Source organism: Boleophthalmus pectinirostris, unplaced genomic scaffold (assembly GCF_026225935.1).
Source record: "Boleophthalmus pectinirostris isolate CB_2022bp ecotype Guang Dong unplaced genomic scaffold, ASM2622593v1 HiC_scaffold_13, whole genome shotgun sequence".
NCBI lineage: Eukaryota > Metazoa > Chordata > Actinopteri > Gobiiformes > Gobiidae > Boleophthalmus > Boleophthalmus pectinirostris.
Genome location: NW_026571036.1, coordinates 10,152,276 through 10,171,229, shown reverse-complemented (window position 1 = coordinate 10,171,229; position 18,954 = coordinate 10,152,276). Strand labels below are relative to the sequence as shown.

General features: G+C 38.0%; 2 protein-coding genes across 2 annotated transcripts; both read right to left on the bottom strand.

The window, feature by feature from the left end:
- Positions 1-122: 122 nt before the first annotated feature.
- Positions 123-9,083, bottom strand: LOC110164283 (uncharacterized). The gene is made up of 14 exons (XM_055149767.1): positions 8,802-9,083; positions 8,602-8,698; positions 6,569-6,825; positions 5,864-6,015; positions 5,474-5,581; positions 5,229-5,396; positions 5,090-5,153; positions 4,692-4,772; positions 2,983-3,026; positions 2,403-2,633; positions 2,090-2,239; positions 1,888-2,000; positions 665-718; positions 123-448 (listed from the first exon to the last, which is right to left on the bottom strand). The coding sequence occupies exons 1-14, from the start codon at positions 9,014-9,016 to the stop codon at positions 323-325; spliced, it is 1,860 nt and encodes a 619-aa protein (XP_055005742.1). The 5' UTR covers positions 9,017-9,083; the 3' UTR covers positions 123-322.
- A 1,189-nt stretch (positions 9,084-10,272) lies between these two features.
- On the bottom strand, positions 10,273-17,186 carry actc1a (actin alpha cardiac muscle 1a). Its single transcript, XM_055149121.1, has 8 exons — positions 17,150-17,186; positions 15,016-15,169; positions 14,783-14,911; positions 13,838-14,033; positions 13,551-13,712; positions 12,325-12,516; positions 11,704-11,885; positions 10,273-10,533 (listed from the first exon to the last, which is right to left on the bottom strand). The coding sequence occupies exons 2-8, from the start codon at positions 15,142-15,144 to the stop codon at positions 10,390-10,392; spliced, it is 1,134 nt and encodes a 377-aa protein (XP_055005096.1). The 5' UTR covers positions 15,145-15,169; positions 17,150-17,186; the 3' UTR covers positions 10,273-10,389.
- Between the last annotated feature and the right edge of the window lie 1,768 nt (positions 17,187-18,954).

Sequence of the window (18,954 nt, the reverse complement as noted above, 5' to 3'; positions counted from 1 at the left end):
TATGTACTTTGAACTGACAACAATGTTTAGGGTTGAATAATGGCACCGTTTTAGTTTTGAAATGAAACTTTGTGCCAGTATTTCTTTCATATGGATAGGCTCGGTAATTACTCTATTTTAATATTAAACTATAGGGATTACAACGTCAGGTGAGGGCAAACATTGATTCTAACATTATTGACGTTCAGAATTGATCAAAACGTAAACAACATGCTGGTAGGTCCTCATTAACGATACCTGTGTTGTAATTATTGATTAATATAAGATGAAATTCTAATGAGTGAGGTGTGACCAGGGCTGTGGAGTGTAATCGTTTATCGGTTTAGGCTGTTGTTTGGGTGACGGTGGGTGAAGCAGTGGGTTCCTCCTCATCCTCGTAGAAGTGTGGGACAGACTTCTTCGCCACCACATTGTCCAGCCTCTGGCCTTGTAAATATGGGTTTGTGCTCTGTATAAATGACAATAGACATGATCAGACAGTTTTGTAGTTTAAACAGGCAAACCAATAGTAACCACTTGTAATTTACTTAATGTAAACATGTTTCTATTTTTATCATAAATTCATCTTTTAATAGAGCCTAGGTGTGAAGTAAACAGAGTAATTGCCAGTAGTTGTGTTTATTATCCCACATTGTTCTTAACCATAAACCACAAAACACTATACCCTCTTTCTTCTCTTTGGTGCCCCCTTCAGTTTCTGGTACAAACGCTCCTTATTCTGAAAGGAAAGAAAAGAAAAAAAAAAACACATGTATTACTTTAAAACTCACAAATTAGCTCACAAATTGCACTAAAAACTGTCTGAATGCTGAAAGCTTTCAAAAAAGTTGACAATGTTGTATGTGGTACTGCTTTGACTTGTGGTTCTCAAATGTCACACACCATATTTCAGCTAGGTTTAGAGCTATAAATATCCTCAAGAACAGTGATTCTTAACCACAGGGTGACCATTTGAGAAGAATAGGCTCTATTCATGCTTACCAGAAGACAGACAGATGCAGATGACAACTTCTGCTGTAATTACTGACACTGGGCATGTGATAAAAGCATGGATTTAACAGCAGCATCTTCACAACCTGCCAAAGCTTTCTATGGCGGAGATGACTCTAATTGCATCTTCGATGACACTTACAGGCATCAAAGAGGCATTTTTTAAAATTAAATTAGACAAATTATAATACACAAATTAAAAGGCAATTTATACAAGGAAAAAAGAAAGAATACAATGACATCTAGATGAAGAAAACTGGGCCATTTTCTCAGTTTACCCAGATCTTGTCAGAGTTATTGTCGCCAACAGAGCCCAAAGGAAGTCGTCATCCACATGTTTCCAAACGTCTACTGGTTTTGTGACGTAAGTGTAAATAGAGCCCATATAATGCTTATAATGAGACTGGGCCCCAAGTTACTTTATGCAGAATAAGAATGAATCAGAAAAAGAACATCTTCTCTAAAATGAGACTAGACCTTGGCTAAAATGAGATTATACCCTGGATAAGATAGATCTATATAATGATAATCTCAAAAGAGGACTAAATATGAGTAGATATATCTCTGAAGAACAAACAGATCTACTCAAACTGCAGAGAGACCCGTACACCAATAGACGTACAAGTACCATAGTTTGTGAAATACAGGTTTAGATGTCCACAAACATGTTCAGAAGCGCATATAAATATTGTGGTAGCTTGACTGATAATCACAAATATGTCATAAATACAGTTTCAATTATAAAGCTATTAAGAATGAAAACGTTTATTGTTACGTCTAGTTTATGTTTAGTTGTTTACTCTTTATTTAACTTCTGTAGAATTATTTAAAATTATGTGTGTCAATATGTGTATCTTTTATATATCTATACAGACAAGGTCTAAAATCATTTCTTACCCATTTTGCGAGGGCAGAGTAGTCATGCTCTGGATCATACAGATGCTGGTGTTTCTGAAACTCTTTGCTGAACTCTGCTGTGTCGGGTGCATTCTCCAAGCATCCATCTGCAGCTAAACAACACAATTCAAATCTTACATCATAATTCACACTCAAAATCATCACTGATCCTTTATTTCACATCTGAATTTACTTGACTGACCGGTCTTTCCCAGTGGGCAGGGGTTGGGTGGGTCTGGGTAGCCGTGGTCATCGCTCATGTCCTTGGGCACGTTGTCACCTGTCAGCTCGGCCACGATGTTGGGGATGTTGCCAAAGGGTCCGAGATGCTGCAGGCCCTCGTGAGCTCCGCCTGGTGGCCACACAGAAGCACTACAGTCAACAGGTTCATATGTAATGAGCTTTATATCTAAATAATCTAAACATTTTCAATCCAAAACTATCCGAGATGAAACCAGACGCGAAGTATTCAGAAAATCAAGCAAGTTATGCACAGTGTTTAATATTTATCTCACCCTGGATGCTCTGGGGGCCCACTATATTGGTGGCCTGGTGCGCCGGGTACTCGACGCGGGGCCGAGCGATGCCGAGCTGCTCCATGACGCCGTGGAGGAGGCGCTGGATGTCGGCCTCGGACACTTGGTCTACCGTACGCGGGCTGCGGGCTGGAGCTCTGCCCGGGCACAGGCACAGGAGGAGGCCGAGGAAGGACAACCGCGCAGCCGAAGCCATCTCTGTCGATACGCCTGCAGGGGGGGAAAGATGAAGAAAATGATGATGAAGATGAAGATGGTGGTGCGTAAGTGCGTGATCATATTTGCAAACAATGTGCAAACAAACAAAAAAAAAATTGATTAGATTAGATTCACAGCATTGCGACACCAAACACTGCATGACAACAATGTTATTATAGCGCACAGGTGCATTTATTTACCCAAGATAGGCCTTGAAATAGCAGCAAAATGTATATTACTGGTTAGGCCGATCGGTTAACAAAAAGAAAATAAATTAACCTTTAACAATGCCCACATTTTAATTAGTTAAATACAGTTTCTAGGCAATAATGCATCAAAACAATAAGTGCGTTGTGCTCACCGTGTCCGCTTGTGTTGATGGGTCCAGCACCTGCCCCTGTCAAACTAGCGGAAGAATCAGGTAGCTTACTTCCGGTTACATTACAAAATAAATCAAGTCATTACAAGGAAAAGTCTGAATCTCACCTTACCATTTTTAGCTTTATTGGTTTCTCGTGTGTTATAAATCTACGTCTGGCGTATTGTAAACAAAAACGCTGTAAAAACTCTGCATTTTATTATGTTTCACGTCATTAGACATTTATTTTGAAGGCACAATGTCTAGTTTCCGGTAGCATCCTTTTTCATTACATAATCTCTGCAGGATGCGATTTGCTTCACTTCACAGCATCAGGCCCCGTTGCTATAGAAACCATTGATACCACAAAAAAGCTGGAAACGTCGCAGAAGATTGGTTGCTTCCTTAATTGATTTAACAGCCTAATTATCCAGGCCTAGTGATAATATTTCACTTGAAATGTTTATTGTACTTCTTGTAATGTACTTCAGGTGGTAGTGAAGATTAGGTTCTGTTGTAGAAGTTTTCAGCTTGTCCAAGAAAAGATGAAAGTAAAAGGCAGGAGACCAACTGAATGTCTTAAGCAGGAGAGGTTTATTTACCATCAATAATATGGGACTGGACTTTAAAAGTTCACATAGTACGATTTCAAAAGGGACTGTGATGGATAGCTCTGCCAACCATTAAGTTAATCACATTACATAGTTTTATTCCTTTATTTAGACTTATATTCTGATTTAAGTTAATATAAGTCTGTTCTTCTTTGAGCACTGGACGGAGGACCCTTGGGAGAAACCATCGTGACTCAACAAGGGGGAGAGGGAGCACTATTTGGTTTTATTAAGTTAGTTTGTTCAGTTTGCTTTAAGGTCACTTTATTATTTTCTGTATTGTAATTATTTGCCTTCTTGTTACTTTAAGTTAGTAGTTTAGTTAATTATTTAGTGTAACTCCTCCCTCTTGTGTTTAGCTTTAGTTGGTCCTCATGTATTTAAACACCCCTGTTCCTTTGTCTGGTGGGGTTAGTTTTGTTCTGTTCAGTTTAAGTTACCGCAGTTAGTCCCAGCTTTTTTTTGTTAATTATTTGCCTAATTTGAGCCTTTGTTAAATTATCTCTTTTTGATGTTATTAAATTTAAACTTATTTTTATACCTTGTCTTTGCCTTTCTGTTTGGTCCACTACAGTGACCATAGTATGATCTTTGAGTGTTCAAGCCCCTTGTCTATGCTTCCAAAGGAGGAGGTTTATAAAGCAAGTTTGGTGAGACTATGAAGGCCAGTAGGCACCGGTTTGACGGCAATGCACCACAATTTAGATAATGGTTTGCAAATGGAAGATGATCGTGTTACTATAGCTCCTGTGAGTCAATGTTAAACAAAGATGTGCATGGAGGATAAATTAAATTCTCTTACAGGTTCCGCTTTTTTTGTGTGTGTTCCTTTTTGGATTTATTCCAAATATGCCAATTACTGAACCTTTTGTTTATTAAACTAGGTACTTTAAGCTCAAACTGTAATAGAATCTGAACAGCCCATACAGCCTAAAATTGTTATTAAAATATGATAATGTAAAATTTAGTAAAATATTTATTGAAATGTTATAGTCCGGATACAATCTGGATAAATAAATATAAAACATTATATACATATTAACAATGTCAAGAGTTAGAATCAGGCTGACAAACATGGACTTCATCATGGCTGCTCTTCAGAGTGACGTACGTCTTCTCCAAGTGGCCAGTTTACCTATTCCAGTCAGAACCGGAGAGCTGTGCCCCTCCTGCCCTTTGGTCCTTTTGGTGAGCAGACGAACACAATAATAACATCACACTTATTATTGAAGGTTTCTCAGATGAAAGAACAATGTAAAAAAACAACTAAATATAGGATTCAGTTGAATAACAAAACCCCTAAAGCTCAGTGGTGGAAGAAAGTGTCATTTGGATAATTTCAGCCCAAGAATTGTCCATCTCTACTGAGAAAAATGGAGGTGGAACAGTATTTTGAGCTTTAGAGATGTAAACAGACAGCGGTCCAACATGATCACAAAAGTCAATTTTTAACCTTTATTTCCAACTACTGCCAAATCTTAATAGGAAGAAATACATACCCTTTTAATTTCTCTTGTCCTACACTGTTGGAGTCGTCCTCTTCTGATAATTTGTAACTGTGCTCTGAAAATGGTACAATATTTTCCCATCACAAGCCACACTTAAATGTCACGTTTGCCATTTCTGAACAGTGCTTACCTTCCCGTGCCAGACAGCTCCTGAACACCTGCAGGTTGGGAAAGTTCTCCTGACCCAGGCTCCGTCTCAGTCCTGACCGGGATGAAGGGGGCTTGGTGGGCTCCGAAATAGGCTCTTTGGCCTTGGCCCGTACTTGGATCCATGGGATGGTCTTTGCAGGTCTTTTCACTGCATGTTTAGAAGACATGCTTTAGGATAAAAACTTATAGAAACTAAACTGTTTTGAATGTATGTCTAGTATTTACCTGCAAAGCTGTGTCTTTTTCGGTTTACCCTTTTAGTTTGCAATTCTTTAGAAATGGGAGAGTCCATCAGAAACCCCACACTGTCCAATACAGTCTTGGGGATGACTCCTGAAAATTTTGATCTTAGTAACCAGAATTACACAATGTACATATATTTATACAATTATGCCCTATTTGACAACAGTCTCTTGCCATGTTTGCTACTTATTTAGAATTTATTTTTACCATTTATATTTTTTCTCTTTGTTATATTGTGATGTGTGAGCTCCTGTGTCCATGTAATTTCCCATGTGGATCAATAAAGTTTGTCCAACTCTAAGATATTAGTACACAAGACTACACCATAAAATAGTGTTCCCAAAACAAGTGTGTCCCCAAAAAGAAGTGTACCAAATAGATTTGGGTTTTCGATGAAGTTGCGTAGTACTAGAACTCTGAGCTCCAGGCGGGTTTCGGACATCTCAGACTGGTTTGGAGGAGGCAGGAGACACGGAGCAAACACTGTCGCCAGGTTTAAACTGGTCATCAAGTTATCATCACATCTAAAAGAATAAAAAATGGTTTTGTGCATTTCCCCATTTTATAATTTTAAACTGTTCTTTGCATAAAATAATAAAAACTTAGATTAATGACAACATTTTAGGCCTTCTTTTATGCAAATAAACACATTTAAACACATTATAGTGTGATGCAAACCACTACCACCAATGATCTGGTTTATTTGTTCAAAAATCAAATGAAGAGGATGCAACTTTTCTGATGGGATCTTGTCTCCATGGAGATTTTAGTGCTTTCACCCCAAGTTCCACATTATGGCATTAAACCTATACATCTTGCATTTGTTGAAATACAGTCGTTTTTACACCTTTTAAAAACATGCCTTTTTACTGTGAGCAGGCATTCCTCTCCTTAAATCTGACATGTAACTTCTCTGTAGATTGGCATTAAACATATCTTTCTAGTCGAATGGGGCAGGACTCTCCATTGGAAAAGTTACATGGTGTACATTTAACTTAAATCTTAAAAAAAAATAAAAAATCACTCCAAAAGTCCTCAAAATGGCACCTATAACAGGAATATTAAAGCCATGATTACCTGTGAGAGACACTGCAGAGAAAGTCAAAGAGATAGTGAAGCGTGGAGCAGTTGCGGGCAGGCAGCAGACAGGACAGGAGCTGCAGGGCTGAGGTGCGATCCTGCGGTGTGGGCAGGGCTTGTGCTTTCAGTAAGGCCGTGTGGAGGTCAGAGGGGAACAGAGGCTCCGGCAACTCTCTGCAGAACTGCTTTATAAGAGTAGCAACGTCATAGGGCAGGGCTGTGGATAGACAGTCCTCCCCACGATTCAGCCGAGCCTGGGAGCACGGACATGTTTTTAATGTTTTGTGGAAGTTATTCAAGATGGCCCACATGCTTTTCCCTACATGATCAATCATCAATCAATCATTTAACCTACTTGCAGATGAATAATGGTGATGAAAATGAGCACTTAAGGATAAGGATAAACTGCATACATAAATGGAGATGGCTAACCTGCTGGCCACCCCGTTCTAAATAAGAAGTGAACATGGACACGCTTCTGGTTCCAATTCACTTTATACTGAAAAAAGTCACGCTTCTCTCTGTGACTGCTGCTGTCAGGCTCCTCATTTTGATCTTAAAGCGTTATTAAGACGTATTAAGCCACTCTACATGATTCTGGCGTTTTTATTTTGCCATAACGTTCGTAAATCGATTCCTAAAATGGAACTCTGCTCCAAATTTACCCCTATAACTGCTAGCCTCATGAGCATCATTTGACTAGAGCTGAATGCTATGGGTGACATCAAACTCCCCAAGTCATCTTCTTAATATAGCCTATGGAGAGGGCCTTAAATTTGTGTAAACTTGTGTAGTGTACTGCTACTGCACTACAGTACTCCATAGAAGTCACATTAAGCTGTGCACCATTGAAACTGTACAAACCACCGTTTAGAGAGGCCTGGTCACTGGCCTCTCCAAACGAGCTGGTGAGACAATTGCAGTACATCGCATCAGCTCGGGTCCTGACCTCAAATTAGGAAGTACATGTAAGTCCTGTGCACAGGTCTCTGCACTGCCTCCTGTGGCTCAAACAATAGACTTTAAAGCAACTCTGCTTCTGCACAAGTCTCTCCATGGCCGAGCACCAAAGTACATCTGAACCATCTCGCACTCTGAGGACTTCAGGGACCGGCCTCCTGCTGGTGCCCAGAGTCAGGGAGTCAGCGTTTCAGATTCATGCAGCTAAAATCTGAAACAGTCTTCCTGAAGATGTTAGACAGACCTCTACTTTGACACTGTTTAATCCAGGCTCAAAACAGTTCAGTTTAGCTGTGCATATGACTGAAAGGTTTTCATTTTTCATTCCAATTTTAAGAAGAATATTTATGTCTTGATTTGTTTGTATTGTGATGTTAATGTATTTCTATTCTGTAAAACACTTTGAATTATGCTATACAAATAAACTTGTCTTGCCTTACAATTTCAGTTAAATTTTGCCCCTAAGGCCAATATTACACTATTTTTTAAATTCTATGTTATAATGCCGTTTCCTTATCAAAAACATAGTTGTGTTTTGTTTCACTCTCACATGCTTAACATGCAAATCCTGCATAAAGCAGAGTTATTTTCTCAAAGAGAAAAACTCTACCTTGTCATGTGGTAATACAGCCTACAGGAAGTGCTCCACTGTGGTTTTAAACTCCATACACTTTCACTAGAATCATTTGGATAATTTCAGACTTGGAATTTCCAATCTGTACTGAACTAAAGGTTAAAGGAGCTGTTCGCTTGAAAACTACAAGGTTGAACAGAGCATTTTGAGCTTTGGAGATGTAGACAAATTTATAATAAAGTGTTACTCAAAACCTGTGAATGTGAATGAAACAAAACACAATTCCAGGTATGTTTTTGATGAGGTAACAACATTATAACCTGGCTTAAAGTTTACAGAGTACATTTTGTGTGATTTAGGACCTTTAATTACATTTTTTTTTACTTGTCTCTCCAATTACAGATGTTCTTGAAATATTAGGCTACTGGACTTTATGATTACTTGCTTATTCCCATCAAGCAATGATATTAAAATAAATAATATAGTAATTTCTCACACGTAGCGTCTTGATACGAGGAAGAGAGCCAGGTTTTCTGAAGAGTCCAACAGTAGCGAGTCGCTCAGTCAGCAAGGAACAAGCCTGCACCAAAAAACTACGTGCAAAACACAAGTCAGATCAGCAAAACGTACCTAATATGAACGTAAAAGTTTATGCATTAAGATCATTTCTAAACAACCATGCATGCTGTAACATACCCAGGAACCAGGCCAAAATCAGGGATGTAAATCCGAGCCAAATTCTCCAAAGGGACTCCAAATATTCTCGCTCCACCAATGAACAATCTGTCGTGTTTCCTCTCACTCCGTTTGACTGTAATCCCGTAAAGAACTTGAAGATGAAAGCGGATCACGTTACAATCCGAAATTTTCGGCATTGTAGACATTTGAGGTAAAGTTTTGTCTCGCTCCATAAGGTTAAATAAAAAACAAACAAACGCGTACTTGACAGAGGAATGAAGGAGGAGTCGTGTTATTATACTGATGTGGCTCACCTGTGGTTTGGGTAAAGGGACGTTCAAGGGTCATATTGAGGGTAGGAAATTTGGGATTGTATTTGTTTGTTTTGATTTAGATCCACATTAGCTCTACGGAAAAATAGCAGCTATTCTTCCTGGGGTCCGTGACACGCTATACATTTATTTTATTTTATTTTTTATTATTAATTATTTTATTTTATTATTATTTTTTTTTACAGAAAACAGACAGGATGCACCACATTCACATCAACAATGACTGTACAAAAATAACAAAAATATACAAATAATCATGATAAATTGTGTGACTGTGTATTAAGCAGCTTGTGACATTGATTTTATTAAAATGTCAACAGAAATGTGAACAGTTTTAACATTTTCACCGTTTTGGCCCACTACGAAATAAATACAGTGCTTTCTGATTTACAATGTTATAGGTCAGGGGTGTCAAACTCACAGAGGGGCCAAAATTAAAAACTGGGACTAAGTCGTGGGCCAAACTAAATATTTATTGAAAATTTTCAACAGCATCTGCATGTTTTCTCTTCTTTCAAGATATGTAATGTTGAACCTTTTCTTATTAAAATAAACATTCAATAATAGTTTTGCTTAAACATTGAATCCAGAACAAGTAAAATATAAAATAATAAAAAAATTTTGGCCAGCTCTAATACATATTTGATACGATCACGCTGGCCAAATATAATTATATTGTGGGCCAAATTTGGTCCCCGGGCCTGAATTTGACATGTCTGTTAAAGGCTGTATTTTATGTTTTCTTTAATGAAGCTGAGAGCAGATATAGCTGAGATTTTATATTTTATTACTTTTCTATTTTATTTTGATACATATTTAGTATTTATTACTACCAGTTATACTTTTTACTCTGTTATTATTATATTGTATTGTGATGTGTGAGCTACTGTGTCCAAATAATTTCCTTTGTGGATCAATAAAGTTTGTCTAAATCTAAGCCTCCTCATATTCTGAAATCTGAGTTAAGATGCTGAAAATAAATCTCATATGATTCTTTTCCTTTATAGTTTGGGGGCTTTTGAGCTGATGCCACCACTTTTGTACTAGCATCTATTAATCTATAAGGTATTCTAGTTAGTTTTATTTTTATTTTGTGCATAAAGACTCTTGTACACTTGTGATATTGTCAAAAGCATCTATCTTTATTACAATGGCACAGGTATATACAGCATAGAAAGGCACAGTAAAAACACATGAAAGGGGAAATGCTTGGGCTTTGGTGTTGGTTCTTTGGCGCTGGTTCTTTGGTTCGTTGTTTGGTCGGTTGGAGAGGTTTAGAAGCACTTCCTGTGGACGATGGAAGGACCCGCCTCATCGTACTCCTGTTTGCTGATCCACATCTGCTGGAAGGTGGACAGAGAGGCCAGGATGGAGCCTCCGATCCAGACGGAGTATTTCCTCTCAGGGGGAGCGATAATCTGGAGAGAACGGCAAAGGTTTGTAAGACTATGTTGGACAAACTGTTCTAACTCTGCACTAAAATAATAAAACATGAATATATGCGGGAGAAAGGTAGTTTTAAAACTCCTGATTCTTAAAGCAAGACCATGTAACTTTCTGGAATGCGCATGATTCTAAACAAATTTCATGGAGACAAGCAGGTGAAGCCCGCTCATAGTAAGGACACAGGTTTTTCAGTGCAATAAAAACATCCAAAATTGATTCTAGTCTATTTTTATGGGTTACACATTGGGCTAAGGCTGTGCAGTTAATTGAATTTTGATTGCGATTTAAATTTGTGTATCAAACGATTTCCAAACTCACATAATCAAGTTGAAACGATTTAAGCTTAACAGTTTATTTTGGGATATTTTTTATATAACTAAATATATTTATTTTATTTTTTAAATATAGAGATTGTAGAACAGCTGGATATATAGTTTATTGTGGATACATTTATGTTTTTCTATGCCTTATCTCATGTTCAAAGTATATTTTCTTCATTTTATGCTTTATACATTGCAAAACTGCTCTAAGGTTCATATTTGTAGCCTGGATTTATTTTCAGTTTGAAAGTAAAATGTGTAAATTATCAGTAACAAAGTGTTTTGGTTTTTTTTATTGAGAGAGAGAAATCGTGAATAAATGCATCCTTTAATGAAAAAATAATCGTTTGAATAATTGTGATGTCAGTAATGACCAAAATAATCGTGATGATTTTTTTCATAATCGAGCAGCCCTACATTGGGCCTTTAAGGTACTGGTACATTCATTTTCAGTCATAATTTTTGACATTATTCACTGTAGCCTATCTAAAAATTCTTCCCATGACATTTGAGTGTCTTTGCAGGCTCTTCTCTACTTATGGAAATTAGAATTAATTAATTTTGATTGTTGTACATGTTTAATGATGAACTGGATAAAGGTTATTTTAAGGAGACACTGTTTATGATGAAAAGTTGTTGCTAGAGTTGGTCAAATGTAAATAGATTCCTTTCCTTTCTTCTTGTACCTGCCCAAGGACTACAGATGCTGATGACTGTAGCTTATAGCAAAATCAGGCACAGAGCATCTTTTCTCTCTGATTTTAATGTTTTCTGTGCACTGTCCTTGTTTTAAATAAATAAATAAATACAAATAAATAATACCTTGATCTTCATGGTGCTAGGGGCCAGGGCGGTGATCTCCTTCTGCATGCGGTCAGCGATACCGGGGTACATGGTGGTACCTCCAGACAGCACGTTGTTGGCGTACAGGTCCTTACGGATGTCAATGTCACACTTCATGATGCTGTTGTAGGCGGTCTCATGGATACCAGCCGACTCCATACCTGCAGGACAAGATCAAAAGTAAGTATCGCTCAAAGCACAAAGGAGTCTATAAGTGAACTATAAGAGTGTATGAACTGTAAAGAACATTATTATTTGATCTTACAAACTAATTTCAGAGTTTACAATAATATATGGTGAAAAATTAGGACAGATGCAATAGCGATTAACAATTACATGTTTTTAAAGGAAAAAAGCCCTCAAAATGGAGCTGAAACCCATGATAAATATAAACACATAATTATTTTTTGGGTTAAATGTGGAAATTTTGCAGATGTTGAAAAAAAATTTAAATAGTTTGAAATTAAAATGCTTAGATAATTACATTTTTAACAGGAATTGTTGAAGAAAACCTATAACTTCTATGAATAAATAATAATAATATCTGTAAGTAAGTTCATAAATACATTCTAATACTGATCTAAACTGGGAGTAACATACCGATAAAGGAAGGCTGGAAGAGGGTCTCGGGGCAACGGAACCTCTCATTTCCGATGGTGATGACCTGACCGTCGGGCAGCTCGTAGCTCTTCTCCAGGGAGGAAGAGGAGGCAGCGGTGGCCATCTCGTTCTCAAAGTCCAGAGCCACGTAGCAGAGTTTCTCCTTGATGTCGCGCACAATCTCACGCTCAGCTGCAGACGAGACATTTAAGTCAGTAAGCATCCAAGTGAGTGATGGATGGGCTGCTCCTGCTTAGTCTACTGCTGACACTAATCGACTGGAGTGAGTGGATTAGACTTAGGATATTGAATGCTGGCAGTTTGTGTTTGAGTTATTTACAGAGAGTGCTGGAAGTACTTCAAATATTTTTAATCAGTAAAAGTACAGTTATATCTTTAAGAACATAATAACTTACAAGAAAAAGTACTGCTGCCAAATTTGTATACGTAAAAGTAAAAAGCATCTATGAATTTTTTAAAAATAAATAGTAGTAAGTAAATAAGTACCAGTAACTAGGGATGTAACAATATCCAAATCTCACGGTACGATATTTATTGTGATATTTTCAAGAGGCTAATGCAATTGTAGATGGGACACTTTTTTGCTTTTAAAATACCTTGATAAGATTTTGGTGTGAATTATTTCTGTCATAATCCTAAAAATTCAAGTAAAAAAATATATTTCTTCATGTTGTCTGCAGTGAAATGAATCATGGGATATGTAGTTTCTGATGTTCATACTACTATAAAACCATGCATTTAAGCATTTAAGCAAAGGAAACTTGTAATTCGATATATATTGTGGCAGTTCACGATATTATTGTGAGACTTTTGATGATACGATATCACCAACTAGTACTAGTATAAGTACATGAACTACTCAAAAAAGAACAATAACCAAAGCATTGTTTGACTAATAACAAAAAATTTATGAAATACCTGTAAAGTAACACAATTTTATATCACTATTCAATCACTTTGACTGGTTATCCTGTACTGAGTCTAAGTATTATTTGGTAAGACATCTGAATAAAAAACTTAAAAATACTTACTTACTGTATTCACATTGAGTTAACTTGTGTATGAAGTGCATTGTATCAATAAAAATGTATTCTTTGTATTTGTAATATTTTTTTTTGCACTATCAGTATGTATTTCTCATGAAAACCTTCTTCTTTTGCCTCCCTACCCCTGTAACTTTTCATTTATTATGTGTGGACTCGTACCAGTGGTGACAAAGGAGTATCCACGCTCAGTCAGGATCTTCATCAGGTAGTCGGTGAGATCGCGACCGGCCAAGTCCAGACGCATGATGGCGTGGGGCAGAGCGTAACCCTCATAGATGGGCACGTTGTGGGTCACACCATCTCCAGAGTCAAGCACAATACCTGCACACAGCAAGACAATATGTTAATGTCAATAGTATACAACTTATTATATTGATTCTATTGTGGTATTGATGTTTTTTTTTATCATATACCATAACTTTTAACCAGTATTTCTTCAAACTCACCAGTGGTACGACCAGAAGCGTAGAGGGACAGCACAGCCTGGATAGCCACGTACATGGCGGGGACGTTGAAGGTCTCAAACATGATCTGGGTCATCTTCTCCCTGTTGGCCTTGGGGTTGAGAGGGGCCTCTGTCAGCAGGGTGGGGTGCTCCTCGGGGGCCACACGCAGCTCGTTGTAGAAGGTGTGGTGCCAGATCTGAAGAAGAAAAAGGCCAAACGTAAACAACTGATCCAAAAAACTGACTTCAAGTTGTCACCAAGTCACCTACAACCTGAACTTCACAGCTTGCACAGTTATTTACCATAGATGTTATAGTTATCATATTGGTGATTGAGGTAAGGAGCATCTACGCAATTTTGAAACTTGAAATATTGTATTATGTATGGTCAGTGTCTTCTTTTTCAGTTCTGTAGTTGCGCATGGGTAGCCAGGCTAGCGCCACCTATTGCCTCCGCTCAATTTCATTTCTCTCCAGTGACTAGATCACGAATCGGAATACACTAGACGGTTCACCAGCCAATCAGTGAAGAGCCATACGTTCTGTGTTGGCAACAATTCCCGAGATCGAGGAACTGAAGCCAGAACAACGAGAATGTTTGGTGAATTTTATCAAGGGGAAAGACGTTATTGCCCTTCTTCCTACGGGATTTGGGAAAAGCTTAATATATTAGTTAGCCCCGCATTATATACGTCACAACCAAATAGCAGCGATTGGTTAATGAAAAAAGTACCTGTGAAGTCAAACGGTTTCTATGAAGTGAAACCGGCTGATGTATCAGGCAAGCGCATGGGACTCTACAATAAAAATGATTGGAGCCTTGGCCATTTGAAAATAGCAGCAACTCTAATTGCAATTTTGATTTGATTGAGATATACAAGTATACTGTGCAGCCCTATCTTGTATGTTTCTGAAGAAGATTTAGACATGAGCTCTATAGTCTCACCTTCTCCATATCGTCCCAGTTGGTGATGATGCCGTGCTCGATGGGGTACTTGAGGGTCAGGATACCCCTCTTGCTCTGGGCCTCGTCTCCAACGTAGGAGTCCTTCTGACCCATACCCACCATCACACCCTGCGGTCAAAAAACACACAGCCCGTCAATCTTCCACCAACAATCAATACCATACAGTGAATTTCTTCTCTTGTTTTAGTCTGGTGGTTTCTGAGCGTGCATACCTGGTGGCGTGGGCGTCCAACGATGGAGGGGAACACAGCGCGGGGGGCGTCATCACCGGCGAACCCAGCCTTGACCAGGCCTGAGCCGTTGTCGCACACGAGGGCGGTAGTCTCGTCGTCGTCACACATCTTTGGTTTGTTTTAGGCTGGCCGGCTGAAAAAACACAGAATAATATTATACTATATTATAATTTACATGTATAATTGAAGTGCTGTTCTGTGAAGTGTGGGAGGGGATTTTGCTTCATCCATCCCCTTTTCAAACAATGCATCTGTATTGTTATGTTGTTATGTGAATTGTATGTGCAGGTTTGAAATAAATAACTAAACTAAAACTAAAAACTAAAATTAATATGGTTTAGATAATTGGCTTTATGCTAAGGATATGATTGACTGAATGTGTTCACTGTCTCTGTTTCAATATATGAAGTACACTTTATGTCACATATTCTATCCATAGGTTTCAGAATGATGAAAAATTAAGATTGCAAAAGCGATTAACAAATTAAGTAAATAATTTAACACAGAATATTAAATCTTGAATGGGGAAGTCCTTAAAATGTTGCATAGATGTGGATGCCGAAACTAATAATATACAACTGGAGTACTGTAAAAAAAATGAATGTCAAAACTATTATATTTGCCAAAAAATATATATGTATAAAAAATTCTGATTATATTTTACATTTGTGTGTGTGTGTATATATGTGTGTGTGTTTGTGTGTGGAGTTGTATAAGAAAAACAAGAACATCCTAGTATAAATATCTCAAAACAAGTCAAATTCCAAACCAAACTAATCTATAATCAAAATTTCTAAATTTGAATCAAATTCAAAAATCAGCTACATGTTAAATATTCCTTAGTGTAATCTCTGGCACTTCATTCTAAAATCCACTTATCCTCATGTACAAATAAGGCTATGCAATCCTGACAACAGTACAACACTATGCTGGGTATGAGCACACCTTTAAGTGGCCTAATCTCTCCAGCTGTCCCAAAAAGCCAAAACAGGGCATGACTTGCTCCCTGTAACACACATGACTATTTTAGGTTGTCTGTTCATCCCCTCTTTTGTTAACATAACCCCTCTCCCCTCCATCCATCACTGTCCTATACTGGGACGATTAACAGGGGCCAGTTAACAGCTGAGGTGGTGTGTTCCTTGACAAGTGGTTTAAAGAAACAGGAGGGGAGGGGGGGTCTTTTCTCAGCTGTTCACATCCACACTTGTAAGTGAGCAGCAGCTGGGAACATTTGTTGTGACCTATCAAGGAGCCAGAGCTGTATCCTGTCCTACTTACACTTGGAGCATCCTACTACAATAGGTATTCTCATTTAAGACCGCTCTGAATATTGAATGGAGTAAAGGTTAAACGTGCGCAGCGTAACTTTTCTGGTTGAAGTAGGGAGTCCACCACCTACTTTTGCTGTAAATCTATCTTCCATTTACTCAGCTAGGTGTTTTTGATCATGAAAACTAACTTGAAATGCACACATTTGTACGGAAAGTGAAGTAGTCTCTCCACAGATTTGATCTATAACTTGATCTTTTATGCCAAATTATACTCTTCTATGTGAAGCAATAACATGTCTCTGGAGACGAATTGGGTGTCAGACTTTCACCAAAAAGTTAGAGCATCTTTAAGTATTATTAGGTCAGTATAGCTACTAGACTAGAGTACTTCAGAAACATTTGGGAGTCTGTTTTAATAGACTGAACACTATTGTGACTTTGGTTATTTTCATTTCAATTTCAGAATTAAATCTTACAACTGTAGAATAAAAATACACTGAAATCACACATGAATATAATACGCATGACCAGGATTGAACCCAGGTCCTTCCTATTAAGAATTTCAAAAAGCAAATACTCTAAGCAATCTTCAAATTTACCTTAGCACTAGAAATTGAAACTATTACACTGATTTAAAATGTACTGAAGAACAACTACTCATATGTCTAGTCAAGTTAGTAACATTTTGCAAACCATTTCCTTGCAACTTTCAAACCAAAGTACCATCAAACTAATCAAAACTTAAACCTAAAGTTATGGCACTATAGCCATCCTCCCTGCTCCACAAACTCCCATGATGCCTAGCGCAAAAGCTCAGCAGCAGCAGCAGAGTTACTCACCAAGTTGTAACTTCAAGGTCTGGTGTTTCTGCTGGGACGAAGCTTGAGTGGTAGAGGGGGTCCTTAAATACACCCAGGACGTCCCGAGTGGAGGGGGGGTGGAGGGGTCCGAGGGAGGAGGGGGAGGAGTCTGTGGGGGTCCAGGGGGCGGGGCTTGGAGTTCACACAAGTCCAAATTAAGTGATGCTTCTAGCGGAACCCTGGGTGACGGGGATGCCACCAATGAAGAGAGAGTTACCTTAGAGAAACAAAATGTGGTGGAGTCAGGCACCTGTTTGGATTAGCAAAGTACAGCATTACGGTGATATTGTGTTTTGTTTCATTCACACATGTTTGAGTAATCCTTTATTATTAGTCTGTCTATGTCTCCAAAGCTCAAAATGCTCTGTTCCACCTTGTGATGTCATGTCCTCAAGTTAACAGCTAGATTTTACCTTTAGTTCAGTGGAAATTGGCAGTTTTCCTGAGCTGAAATTATCCAAAGGATTCTAGTGAAGGTGTATGGAGTTTAAAAACACAGCAGGAAATGGAACAGCGTGTTTTCTGTTTGAGAGAAGAACACAATCTAAATATGCAGAGTTTGTGCGTTAAACATGTGTGAATGGAACAAAGCATAACCATAACCCCAGCTATGTTTTTGATGAGGAAACATGAAAACATAGATTAAAAAAATTGTAATATAGGCCCTTTTTAGACTAGAGTAGAAACCTTTATTTATCCGCAAGGGGCAATTCTGTTTGCAGTCACAGTCTACAGCGTAACAAACACACACATACATTTCACACAGGTCAGGTGCTCGTACAGTTATGGGCATCCGAGCTGAGCATTAGTGCAACTGAGACATAAGGTGCAAATATGGAACAAAGTGCAAAGGCCAGATACAAAACAGAACAACATTAGAACAGTAAACAAAGGATAAAAAAAATATATTTCGATAAGTTTTATAAGTATTTTCTTTTTTTTTTTTATAGCCAGTGGATTTTTTACTAGCATTTGATTGTGTAATTCCGATGTGTACTTATTCTAATTCTAATAATTGCTTTTTGCTGCCCTTGGTATTACACAAAATCTTCTAATTTTACAGATCTCCAAAGCAATATTAAGCAATCAGCCATTTTTCAGTCCAGCCTCTCCTACCTCTTGCTATGCCACACCTTAATTTGCATTAATGAAGCATGAACGATGGTTTAATTCATAATAAACACATTGAATGCTCAGGCTTAGTCACTACTTACTCAAGGGGGCATGGTTAGGAAGGTAGTCATTTTGTTCATGCTTATTATTATAAAGTGTTACCAAATTATTTTGCCCGGACTATGTGCGCTTATGCATTCCTTAATTGGTAATATCAGTCTAATTACATAACTAAGTGGCTTCCAAAGTTCTCTTCATATCTTTTATAGCACACATATTTAGCACGGCGGCCTTCCCTCTGTACTTGTGGTAATATGACTAAGCTTAAGCACTGGGGCACTGTGGATGTGGGTGATCCAGCACTTGTAACAGGAGATCCTCACTGACAAATCTGGTTATGGAACTGGGCTATGGGCTATGGTGAGAAGGTAATAACATGCCAGATAGATTAGAGGCTATATTTGTTGGATCACTATGATTCTTAACTCATCTGGAACCAAAATACATGACTACATTTACTTTTTTTAGTAGTAACTCTGGGCCTTAGACAAAGACATCACATTTGTTATGTTACGAGTCAGCATTATAGGTTATATCCTTGTTTTAGAGTCTGTGTCATTATAGAAATACACATCTGAATTTGAACACATTGTTTTAACAAGTATAAAATA

Bases quoted from the DNA above. Each gene is read 5' to 3' on its own strand.
- LOC110164283 (XM_055149767.1), bottom strand. From the start codon at position 9,016: ATGGAGCGAGACAAAACTTTACCTCAAATGTCTACAATGCCGAAAATT. The intron at 8,699-8,801 runs GTATGTTACAGC...TTTTGCACGTAG, and splicing joins GATTTTGGCCTGGTTCCTGG to TTTTTTGGTGCAGGCTTGTT. The intron at 449-664 runs GTATAGTGTTTT...TCATTTATACAG, and splicing joins CACCAAAGAGAAGAAAGAGG to AGCACAAACCCATATTTACA.
- actc1a (XM_055149121.1), bottom strand. From the start codon at position 15,144: ATGTGTGACGACGACGAGACTACCGCCCTCGTGTGCGACAACGGCTCA. The intron at 14,034-14,782 runs GTGAGACTATAG...TTTCTTCTTCAG, and splicing joins ACTGGGACGATATGGAGAAG to ATCTGGCACCACACCTTCTA. The intron at 11,886-12,324 runs GTATGTTACTCC...CTTGTCCTGCAG, and splicing joins CTTCCAGCCTTCCTTTATCG to GTATGGAGTCGGCTGGTATC.